This window comes from Cupressus sempervirens, chromosome 2 (genome assembly GCF_028749045.1).
Source record: "Cupressus sempervirens isolate cs-2001-9-10 chromosome 2, ASM2874904v1, whole genome shotgun sequence".
NCBI classification, from domain to species: domain Eukaryota; kingdom Viridiplantae; phylum Streptophyta; class Pinopsida; order Cupressales; family Cupressaceae; genus Cupressus; species Cupressus sempervirens.
In genome coordinates, this window is record NC_143119.1 from 224,605,307 (window position 1) to 224,618,306 (window position 13,000).

A 13,000-nucleotide genomic window follows, 5' to 3' on the forward strand; every position below is an offset into this window, starting at 1 on the left:
CATTTCATGTATTTAATGTTTGTAGTCAAATTGACTTTTGGCTTTAGGGTGTATTTCATGAGAGTGTTTATTTAATGTATGTTTGGTATAAGTAGAGGGTCTTGTAGAGTCTAGATTCATTATTCATCTATCATGGAGGAAAGAAGGAAGAGCTAAGAGGTCAACGTTTGTTAGCAAAGCTAGTAGCTACTACTTGGGAAACAAGGAGGTTGCTTGGTGGCTTGCGAGCATAAGTTTAGATACTTCTTGTAGTTCTCTACCGATTGTAAATATGGACTAGCTAGGAGTTGGATCTTGTGAGGTCTTGCAAAATTACTATTGTAATTGCTTATATATTTAGTTATAACTTAGAAGGCCTTATAACCAAGCATGTTGGAAGTAAATATTATGATTCTATTATGAGAATTGGTGTTATTTTGGATCTATTTCTTTGTGTTCATGTTTATATTCCATTGTGTGGTTAATTGTAGGGGGTTAGGACATCTCCATTGGGGATTCTTCTACCTTGCACTACATCAAGAGGTCTTTAACAAAAAGGGCAATAAAATAGGAGGCATGATCTTCTCTCATAAGATAGGAGGTATTTAACAATAAGGATACTAAAGAAAGAAATATGTATTCTAAATGATTACTATTGAGATGTTACAAATGGTAGGGCTTGGTGCTTCTTATGATTAATGGAGGCTATAGTTGATGAGAGATCATACCTTAGAGATATTTTGCAGTGATTCAAATGGCCACTCAAGACCATTTGTTTCCCTTCATTGACACAAACTATTGATCTCTATGCCTTGTTTCCTATTAGCATCCAACACTTATTCATTCTCTTGGTAGCATTGGTCGATCATCACTACTACCGAGCCATCCATAGAAGGTCAAGCTACAAGGAATTGTTCATATATCACTACATGCTGAGCAAGTCAAAGGTTGTCAAGCATTCCAGTAGAGATTTAGCTAGTATACATGTTGAGTAAAACAATGGAGACTGAGTGATGTAAAGTTAGCATATGTTGAGTGAGTCACTATATGTCGAGCCTATAGAAGCCAAATTTCATCATGAATGTTACTTATGATTGAAGACTAGAATATTCAATTGTGGAGTAAACAAGTTTTGGCATATTTGTTTGTAATGGCACAAACACTTATGTAAACCATTTTGGCAGACTTCTATGCGACATTTAAAGATTGTAGAGATTGTCAAGGAGAAAATTATACATTTTATTAGAAGGCACTATTCCCAAGAAAGATAGATTAATCAATCCAAAAATCAAAAGGGATAAATGATAAAAGGATGAATAATGGAACGTTGATTATAATCTGGAAAATTCTATGATTATCTATTTAAAGAAGGGATCTAACCCTAAATCAATATGGCAAGCAAGAAGAAATTGTAAGGTGCAAACAAGCTAAGGAAAGAGCTAGGAAAATTAAGCTTGATAGAGAGATCAAACAGAGAAATCTAGCAGTAAAGGGTAGAATAGAGTAGATCAGATAAGGAGATCAGTTTTGGACATTGAAGAGAGGAGATCCATAAAAAACTTTCAAAGAAAACTAAAAGATTAGGTATTGAGACATTCTAACAAGTGAATTAGGGAAAATCTCTTAATAGAGTGGTTTTAATAGACCTTGTTCATATCTCCTAATAGAGTGCTTACTTATTGTGAGTTTAAATCCTTTAATCAAGGTAGACTTAACAATCTTATATTGTTTTTAACTGAGCAGACCCTTCACTGGGTAGATCACCAAAAGTGATCAAATTGTAGCCCTAACAGGCGAACTTTGTTGTTGCAACAGTAAAGATTTGTGGTTTTCATCTCCACCCCAATTTTATCTTCACCTTGGAGGGTTTCTAGGTTACCAAAATCTTTGTGTTATGTGTTTATATTTTCATGAATGTTATGCTTAGATAGATTTCATTTTCAACATTAGAATTTAAGATTATATGGTATGAAATCTAAGATATGAGATGGATTAGTATTCAATGCAGTCAATCTGCTATATTGTTCAATTAAAGAAAAGTTTTATAGATCCTTATTGACCCCTCTTCCCCCCAACTCCCCCTCCGTATCTTGTTTCCTGATAAATCTTCCAATAATGAACTGCATAATATGTGCATGGAGACACTGCAAGGTGTAGAAGAAGTAGTGGAGCAAGGGATGAAGGTAGTACATGAGTCAACTAATGAACTTAGTTACCATTTAATTATGAAAACTCAGTATGTTAGTTATCTTTCTTTAAAATATTTTCTTAAAAACAAAACTTTGCTTTTCACAAATATTGTTTACCTAATAACTTTAATAACTTTAATTTTATACAATCTATGCACTAACATACACTTCAATAATTTTGATGTATATAATAATACACTTCACCTTAAATTCTACTTGAAATAATTCTACTCTCTAATAATCATCGATGAATTTTACAATACTCCATACTTTCCACTTCTATCAGTACAGTCTTTTCACAATCTACCCTTCGGCCTATAGCAATATTTGTGATAACTAAATAGTCCAAATGGGAGGTAACTGTCAATTCTAGCCAGTGAGGTATCTTTCTTTCTTAACAGGGAAGCCCGTATGAACATACTAAATAAAGTAACTAGTACAGATAAGACGAAGACATTTTGTCCTTTCAACAAATTTCATTGGCTGGTTTCTTTTTCTTGCAGAATTGTAACCTATCCGAATCTTTTCTTTGAAGACCAATTAGGTATTCCTTTTGCGATGAACTTTGTTCAACACACATGGCTCCGTATTCAACTAAATTAGTTGTCACTATAGAAGCTGATTGGCCGAATTGAGTCGTGCCGGTTTCCAATGGTAAAGTAAGCAAGTACCATAAATTGCTTGCAGAGGAAAAAAATGGAGGGATTTAGGGTTTGGGTGGATATTGGTTCGTGGCCAACAAACCCTCATTTAGGTCAGACGGGTGGGCCAGAAACCAAATGTTTCTGTACAGAAAAATGACGTTGCTCACAGGAAATCATCCTGAATAATGCAGTGGAAGTAGTAGGACGGGCGTGATTCACGTGTAAATCGGAATGGAGGTACAGGCAAACAGTGAAAATAACGGTTCGAATCTCCCCGGGATTTTGCATGGCCGCGTGTTGAGAGGGTAGAAAATGGAGGGGTTTTTGCGCCAGACAGCTGGTGATCAGTGTGGAAAAATGTGTATTATAGTGACTTCTGGTCCGGATCCTACCTAACGAGGAGGCTTTGAGCTAAAAATGAAAGAGCAGGTAGCTTTAAAATTGACTGGACGGTGAAGAGAGTTCTGTTCACCAATCAGGTAAACCGTAGGACATGGATACAAGTTACAGCTACCGAAGAACAGTTCGAGGATCACCTACTCTGTCGGCTTGTGATCAGGCAACGTGCCATCCTATAGGCCACAGCCAGTGCCATGGCGAAATGTGGCAGATCATCTGTGAGTACAAGTCATTTTTCTTTGACAGATCAAGGTTTTTTAAGCCTTTTTTTTCGTTGAAATGTTCGGACATTTGATTAAAATAGTCGGCTTACAAGTCCTGTTCAAAAGGATTCTAAATCTTACGAATCCTTAAAATAATCAGCTTAGCTTTCCATAAATATCAAAAAATCTCAAGTATGACTGGATCAAGCTGTATTTTAAGCAAATTTCAACAGATCGGAACTTTTAAAAGTAAAATCTCTAATTTAAATATAGATCTCCCGACGACTTTTAAGACGGATGCAAATATTAATTGAAATTTTGACAGATCGAAATGTTTAATGATAATATTTGTGAGTCAGGTATATATTTCCTTCAGGCAGATGCAAATATTTATAGAATTAATTGTTTCCGACATAAATCACATTGTGCAGAGTTCTTGAGTCTTATTTAATCCGGTCGCTGCTTTCGAACCCCATGGACAATGAACTGGCGCAGGGAAACCGTACAAATCCTCGCAAGTCGCAGACGGCGCTGAGGTTATTCGGCTTTGAGCTTTCACATAAGGCTGAAGAGATTTGCGAAGATGAGATTAGCTCGAGCACATTGCAGCTGAAAAGTGCAAATAATTTGCCGTCTGAAAGCCGATCCTTCGAATGTCAATTCTGCTGCAGAGAGTTCGGAAACTCGCAGGCACTCGGCGGCCACCAGAACGCGCACAAGAAGGAACGCCGGCAAGCAAAGAAAGTACAGATCGAGGCAGCACGCCGTGCAGCTACCGCTGCCTTGGCCGAGAACAAGTTTTATGCAATCTCGGCTTCCGTTCATGATTTGACTGTTCCTGAGCTTCCCTTCGCGTTAGGGTTTCAGCAACCGCAAGCAGAGGACGCCATTTATGGATCGGACCTTCAAAAGTCTTTCTTTCCCGGGACAATTCACCCGCACTGGTCTTACGTTTCGCCGCCACAACACGGCTTGTCTTCATTTTCTCGTTCCAACTTTTCTTCGTCATTTTTATCGTCAGTCTCTGAAATTCAAGCCGGCGTTGAGAGCAGATATATGCAGCTTCCTCCTCTATCGTACCAACAGAAAATGGATTCATTATCAATAGGTGCCAAGTTCGAATCCTCGCAGATGCATCGATCTAATTGTATTATTGATGATAAGGGATTGGATCTCCGCTTAGTTCTTGGTTCCGCAGATCCCTAGAGGAACGATTCCATGTATCTGGGGTAAGTTGTAATCTCTCAAACGGGTGGCTCTTTTAACCAAAAAATAAAATTGTAAAAGCATTTTCTGGACAATTGATCTTATTGACAATATGAAATTTCGGCGAGAGGTTTCTGAATCTGAATGATTAATGTTACCCACAACTTTTAAATTATGTTTCCAGCCCTTTTCAAGCACTACGAACATAAAACATAAAAGTAAATGATTTTGGTGAAATCTATATGTAACTTATATTGGGACGGCACATTTTCTCTATTATTCAAAATTTTATATTTTCTCTATTATTCAGAAAAGAAATTTTAAGAAAATTAAGATTTTGGTAAAAGGTCTTTTTTTTGTTAAAAATGGAGGAAAATAATTTTATAGAGAGGTGTGACATTTTTTCTAATAAGCAGCTCCCATATTTTTTCCTAACTTATTTCATTCGCTAAAAAATAGGTGCTTTATTCATTTTTTGAACAATTTCAATGTCCCATTAGAATATGTAACTTCTTAGAAAACACTAATAAAGGAGCAGCCTGGAAACATCGTGTTAGTTAGGTGCTTGTAAATAGTAAGGTTGTTTTATATTACTGTTGTCATAAGTAGATCTTATAACTTATAGCTGATATGGTGGGTTATAAGAGAATCTTTCCTTCGTTTTTTATAATTATTATTATTTAATTTTTTAGATCTATATATAGCTTATAGTAATATGACAGTACCCCAAATTTCACATATCTCTAATTTCTAGATCTTCTCCCTCACTTAAAATAAATTTAACAAATATATATATATATATATATATATATATATATATATATATATATATATATATATATATATATATATATATATATAGAAACTACAATTTATTTTTAAACTTAATATTTTATCTACAATTTGAGTTTTTTAAATATTAGGACAAAATATGACATAGTATTTGAAAATTTAAGATGAGATTTAATATTACGCCTAACTTGAGCATTTTTCCTTTAAAAAAATTATGTGAAATTAGTGCATATGCATATACATATATATAGATATGAACAAACCTTACTCATCAAAAGGATTTGAAGTAAAATATTTAAGAAATTGTTAAGAGATGCAATTCAATATGTGCAAAATCAAACACAACAAGTGCCACGTAGTGGCATGTACTTGCCATTGAAGCTATGGTTAATTGTAGTTAAGTTAATGAAATGTAGTTATGGTCAATAAAATAAATATTTATTGATATAATTACAAAGTAAGATTAATTGAAGCAATGTATATTTTTAGATTTGCTCAATTTTACATTAAATTAAAGTGAAAAATTTAATAGACTAAAATTTGTGTATAAAAATAAAGGAGCAACATAGAACATGGTGTTTGTTAGGTGCTTGTAAATAGTAGGGTTGTTTCATATTACTGTTGTCATAAGTAGATCTTATAACTTATAGCTGATATGGTGGATTATAAGAGAATCTTTCCTTCCTTTTTTATAATTCATTATTATTTAAATTTTTAGATCTATATATAGCTTATAGTAATACGAGAGTACCCCCAATTTCACATATCTCTAATTTCAACATCTTCTCCCTTACTTAAAATAAGTTTAACAAAAAATTATATGTAAAATATAATACTTATTTATAATAGAAACTAGAATTTATTTTTAAACTTAATCTTTTATCTACAATTTGATTTATCTACAATTTGAGTTTTTAATATTAGGACAAAATATGACATAGTATTTGGAAATTAAAAAATGAGATTTAATATTACGCCTAACATAAGCCATTTTGCCTTAAAAAAAATTATGCAAAATCAGTACATATGCATATACATATATATAGATATGAACAAACCTTACTCATCAAAAGGATTTGAAGAAAATTATTTAAGAAATTATTAAGAGATGCAATTCAAGATGTGCAAAACCAAATACAACAAGTGCCACGTTGAAGCTATAGTTAGTTCTAGTTATAGTTAATGAAATGTAGTTATGGTCAATAAAATAAATATTTATTGATATAATTATAAAGTAAGATTAATTGACGCAATGTATTTTTTAGATTTGTTCAATTTTACATTAAATTAAAGTGAAAATTTAAATGTGTATAAAAACACAAAGATTTTCTATAAAAAAATTGTATGCAAATAATTTTTACATTTTCTTAAAACATTATTTTTATAGTGATATATAAAAAATATTTTTTTTCTATTGATCTTTATTCAAATATTCTTATGCGGCTAGACTCAAATGTATTGATTCATTCAAAATCTTGATTGGAGTATGGAGAACCTCCAAGAAAAAGGCTCTTATAAGGCAAAACCTATTCAACCAATCATTTAATTTTAATAACATATAAATTTATAAATAATTAATAAAACTTTAGGAGTATTTTAACTATTGAATAATATTTACTTGTGATTGGTGGAAACTAATATAGTTTTCGAGAAACTGAATATGAATACAATAGTACTATTGCCTATGGCAAGTACAATACCCTATTCACTTTTTCTAGAAAATGAGAACATTAGAAACAATCTACCCAACATAATACTAACAAAACAATTGTCCTAATAAAAATTAATATGACCATGCTAGAAACACATACAATGATATATGCAAACAAATGTGAATGATATATAATTAAGATACCAAATAATGTAATAAAAAAACCAAAATACATGATTTGATTTGGTTTTGTAGTCAAAGGAATTGTTAATTGTATTTAATATATTAGTGAAGGGTAAAGTCACGGATTAGATTGGTAAAATCTAAATAGATTGAAGCCATTTCTCTAGGGTAAAACCCTTTTTCAAAGAAAATTCAAATAAAAAATATGAGAAATGGGGTCAAACCTTTTATATTGAATACGTCTCACTGTTTCCCCTTTCATCCCGTTTAATACAAGCCCAACACTCTATATTTAATTGCTCGCCTTCCCAAAATTTAATGAGCATGGTGATTTGATGCTTAGGCATGGATATTTCGATTCTCCATAGTTTGATTATTAAGATTATTTATTTCCACAATTTCTTTTAACATCACATTTAAAATGTACATATCTAAAAATAATAATTCTCTCACCTTACAATTGTCAAATATGCTCCCTCCTTTAATCTCTAATTCAATGCATCTATATTAGTTCTCTATTTCTCTAGATAAACTTTAATATTTATAATATATATATAAATCTATTTTACTTAGGATATATAATCATTTTGGAAAACTAACAATGCCTTTAATTCATAGCATGGAGAATTTGAATTGGTCATATACTAAAGCATTGCCTAAAGTAAATTAGATTCTTTTTTTTTTCTAAATGGAATGACATGTATCAGATTTTTTTTCATTTATAAATAAGAGAATGATAATAATATAAAATTTCTATTTTGCTTTCCATTATAAAAAAGTAATGATTTATTCTGTTCATTGAAGAGGATTAATTCTTTATAGCATTTGTAAAAGAATGATATGACTGAATAGAGAATACTATCATAGAATTTTGACCATGAATAAATTCCAACAATCTTGACCTTAGAATCATATTTCTTTTCTTAATAAAAATATATATATTCATTTGATTAATTATGTAAAAGAAATATACATTGAGTTTAGTTTAGAGAGCATATAATAGATTTGTTTTTGCAAACCTAAAATTTAAAATACTTTTAAAACCTATTTATTAATAAACATGTCTATTTAAAAATTTTCATATTACCTTTACCCTTAAACCCTTAATTTCATATTAAACCTTAATTTGATATTATGGATGAACTAACCTTTATCACCAATTGTTATTAGTTTCTCAAGCTATTACGTATACCCTTTTGTTCATGTTGTTCACCAGCCCTTTCCTAGCATTCAACAGCATAACTAATGAAGACTTTAATATTTCCTAATATAACTATTAAATTATTATTTGGTGTCCAAACTTGATCGATGACTATGATTTAATCTTGGAGATTAAACGGCTTAGGCGAGTTTACGTAATTTAAATTTGAATCGTTTAAGGCCAAACGCGTAGTGACAAACTTTGATCTATTACGAGCCAACATGAAAGAGGCTTCGTTTCATTTTTAATCCTTGACATTATGATTGAATCTAAAAGGACCCTTTTCTCTATCACTAAGTGTGAGAAAAATTAAGAAAACATAAGTTTTCTATTGAGAGAGTGAATTTGCATGGCTTGGGGGATTGGTATTTCTTGAGCATTGATTACTTGTGTTAATTTTTATATAGTGAGGCAAGATAGGCACTAGATTCAAATTCAAAGTAACTTGCTCTATGTAGGTTTTCTTTTGTTGAGATTTGATGGAAAATTAATTCTTTTATGTTGTTTTATGCATCGCTTATACTGGGGATGATCATGTTAATGCTATTAAAGAGATATGGTGATGATTGTTTGCAATGCAAGTACAGTTGAAATGTGATAATACATTGATTCAACTTTCTTTTCACTTTATTTGTGTGTTCTAGCATTGTCATGATAAGGGTGTGAGGGTATTTCTCTTAGTTCTTTTTAAGTTTTTTCTATACACAAAATTCAAAGTGTCAACAATACTGGAGACAATGTAGGTGGAAGTAATTTCAATTTATCTTCATATGTATAATTTAATGTATGTTTAAAATTAATAATTCACATCAATACATGTGCAATTCAAAGTTTATTTATAATTTGATAGTTTACATCAACATATGTGTAATTAAAAATTTGTTTGAAATTTTATAGTTTGCATGTGTTTGTTTATGCTAAGTTGTTCTATTGTTATGACCATCTAAGTCATTTGAGACTATATCTTGGAACTTCTTAATTTTAATATGGATAATCATAATGTTTTGTATCTTTAATATTTTGAAGTTTTCTTATGTGTAATATTTTTATTTTAATATGTACAAAGAAAAATAAGTTACTATAAATTTTTATATTTCATATATATTAGTCTAATTATTCCATAAGAACATAAGATGAAACTAAATTAGCTATTAAAAATCTAGTTATTTCATAAGAACATAAAATGAAACTATTAGTAATTACTATTCCAACTATTTTTGAAATTGAAAGCAACCAAAAATGGGGGTTGGCCCAAATAACATGAAGTTGTAGAATAGTAATAGTAAGGGAAATCCATAATTAACCAACCTCCTTTTTTAATTGAAAGAAACCCCCACTAAAGTGTCACAACTACGAGAAAGAAAACTACGGAGAGTATACAACATCAAAATACAAACATTATAATAAACGTGAGTCCATAAAAGCACCATTAAAAGAACCATCATGGGTCGAGTGTTGTAACAGTAAGCATAAAAAAATCAAAACTAAAACTAAAACTAAAGGGGAACTAATTCCCCTTGTTCTTTTCCCTCCCTCAAGTTTATCAGTAGTAGTTGAAGCCAATCATTCACCAAGAACTTGTAAAGTGAACCTATAGTGTCCACTCCCGCTATAGAAGTCAGGACATCTTTCTCCACATGGAGAAGGTTAAGGGTGGAGGTTGTTAAATGCATCACCCTCACAACAAACCTAGTGACCTCATCAAACCTATGCTCTAGGATCTCCTACCTTTCCTCCAGCCTTTTAATATTTCTATTAATGACCCCCAAATCCTCATTTTGAACACTAGTAGGTGGAGACTGTGGGGTGTCTCGCTCAACGACTTGATCACCTTTTTGGTAGGACATTGGGGGAGGTGACAGTTTCCCCCTTCAAACCCCCTAACATATCAGGGTTATTGTTCTTATGAGTATTAGAGACATGAGATGGAAGGGGGCTCAATTGACTACTCTCCTCACCCTTATCCTCATCAAAAAATTCTTCTTCATCTTCTCTTATATATTTCCTCTAGGAGCTTTTACTTTTCCATTTTTTATGAGGTGGTTTTTGCTTACCACTTTTTGGATACAATTGATTAATTGTGTATTGTTTTTGATGTTACACAAATGTCATATCATTATTAGTCAGCATATGCCAAGCTCACTTGGGTAGTGAAGAAAGTTTTTTGTGTCTACCAAGCATTCTTGTGATTGCCTAATTCAAAAGGCAGTGTCTACCGAGTTCACTTGAGCATTGAAGGAAAGTCTGTAGAAGATGAGTGTTAACTGAGTTCAATTGGTTAATGTAGAAAAGTTGGATGGAACCAGTACTAACTAAGCTCACTCATTTGCTAAAGGATCTTTGCAAGTTCTGTTAGTTTGTGGTGATTGATTAGGGAAGTACTATACATACTTCATAAATTCTTTGGGGCTCAGGGCATCAGCTTGAAAATAAAATTGGGCCCTATTTTATTAGGATTTTGAGCCAACATGTAATTATTAAGTGTAACCCTAAAGTGGTAAAAATACTTGTATAAAAGGGCTTAGGGTTAGGGATTATTTTATAGTGGTAATGCAAAAATTATTTCTTGCAACGGTATTGAGCTATAAGGGATTATGGATTATAATCAAGTTGTAATCACTAGATCATAATAATATCATACTTGCTATTTGGTGGATGTAGCCTAGGGATTGGGTGAACCACATTAAATCTTGGTATCTTTTGTTCCTTTTGTGTGATCTATTATTTTTTGATATTGGTTATATTTGCATGTAATTGGTATTTTTGTCCATTGTTAAATCCTAACAAGTCTGCAGTGTTAATCGAGCTTCTGTTATTTAACATAAGAAATCACTTTTGAGTTAGTTACTATCGAGCTGAGTTAGCTAATGAAGGATTTTCTTATCTTGGGCATATCAAGCTCAATTGATTTATCTATTGGTTCTAGCTGACTAAGGTGATGAATATTAATTATTCTAAGTTATATATGAGCTGACTTGGCAATATAAAAGATATAAGTATAAGGTCAAGTTGAGAATTTTAAAGTGAGTGTAAGTATGAAGATGTGATGAATGTATTGAAGATTCAATGATGAAGAGAGGAAGCAAATTTGATGGATAAGAAGAATATCCTCATGGAGTAGAAAAACTAAATTCGATCAAGAAGGATCATGTACAAGCTAGAACAGAGATCTATAATAAGAAATTCAATTGCATTCAAATCATGTCATCTCATTGTTACTTTCTAACCATTGTAGCAATGATCTAAATCTCCTAATAGAGTTGGCTTAACAACTATTTGTAAATCCTCTAACAAGTTGGCAGTTCTATTGGATTGTCTCAAGACCTCTAACAAGGCCACTCCTAATAGGGTGATTAAATCCTTTAACAGGGTCACACCTAACAGTGTGTTAAGTAACCTTTAATAGGGTTGGCTCCTAATAGGGCTCACTTTAGCAAAGTGAAAATACTAACTAGTTGGAATTGGTGGTTTTTCCCAAATTGGGTTTCCACATCAAATCCTAGTGTCAATGTGTTCATGCTATTTTCTTTTATGTGTTTGTAACTAAGTTAAAGTAATGGTAATCATAGTTAACATGTAAATTTTTCATGTTAAGCATTTAGTGAGCACATTCAATCATTATCAAGTTAAAACATTTTATATATGTGTTTACCGAGCATCAGTTGTATTCAGATTGTATTTTTGTACTGACATCTAAGGGATCTAAGATTTATTTTAGTAGTAACCGATTCACCCCTCTCCTCTTAGTTACTCCTCTTATATTTCTAACAATTGGTATCAGAGCTTTTGGTGCTTGTAGAGAAGGTTTCAAGGACCTAAGCTAAATATCAGAATGTCTTGCAGAAGAGAGATCCCCAAGTTGAATAGAGACAATTTTATAGCATGACAAGGACTTATGAGGTTACATTTGGCTACTATCAATGACTCAGCATGCAAATATCTTGATACTGAATACAAGACTCCTACTAGAACATTATCCATTGAAGATATTGCTGAAAAGAAGAATCATAACATCATGATGATTGATATTACATCTGCTCTTAGTTATGTTGAATTTGATGAAGTCAAAGACTTCAAGACAACTTATGAGATGTGGATCAAGCTAAAATACATATATGGAGGAGATGAAAATGTAAGAAGAGCTAAGACTAAAAGTCTCAGAGGTCATTTTGATTAGATGAAAATGAGAGAAGATGAGAACATTGCAAAATATGTGGAAAGGATCAAAGCAAGTGTAAGTGTAATCAAAGCATCTAAAGGAGACATTGAAGAGAAAATAGTAGTAAGAAACATACTTAGAACTCTTCTTCCTATCTATTCAATTAGAGTGTGTACTATTCAAAAAATGAGGTGTGATCCAAATTATAAAATATCTTTGGATGCTCTAGTTGGAAGATTGTTAGCTTTTGAGTTAGATAAATTTGATAAGTATGTTCCTAGTTCAAAGATTATTAATTTTTCTTTTAAAGCTAAACTCTCACTTAAAGAAAAGGCTAATAAATCAATGTCCATTCAATTAGGAAGTGAAGAAGACGAATCAGAAGAAAGTTCAA

The 13,000-nt window shown here is 31.8% G+C and overlaps 1 protein-coding gene across 2 annotated transcripts; it reads left to right on the forward strand.

Annotated features, from left to right (window-relative positions):
• The first annotated feature begins 2,733 nt into the window (after window positions 1-2,733).
• On the forward strand, window positions 2,734-4,759 carry LOC149571863 (uncharacterized). 2 transcript variants are annotated; one of them, XM_089813279.1, is made up of 2 exons: window positions 2,734-3,429; window positions 3,846-4,759. In XM_089813279.1, exon 2 carries the CDS (start codon window positions 3,889-3,891, stop codon window positions 4,618-4,620), a length of 732 nt encoding a protein of 243 aa, XP_089669405.1. In that variant the 5' UTR covers window positions 2,734-3,429; window positions 3,846-3,888; the 3' UTR covers window positions 4,621-4,759. The 2 variants fall into 2 exon arrangements, with proteins under 2 accessions (XP_089669405.1, XP_089669406.1); XM_089813280.1 differs by lacking the exon at window positions 2,734-3,429 and adding an exon at window positions 3,457-3,663.
• The last annotated feature ends 8,241 nt before the right edge of the window (window positions 4,760-13,000 follow it).

Coding starts and splice junctions, on each gene's coding strand:
- LOC149571863 (XM_089813279.1), top strand. CDS start 3,889: ATGGACAATGAACTGGCGCAGGGAAACCGTACAAATCCTCGCAAGTCG.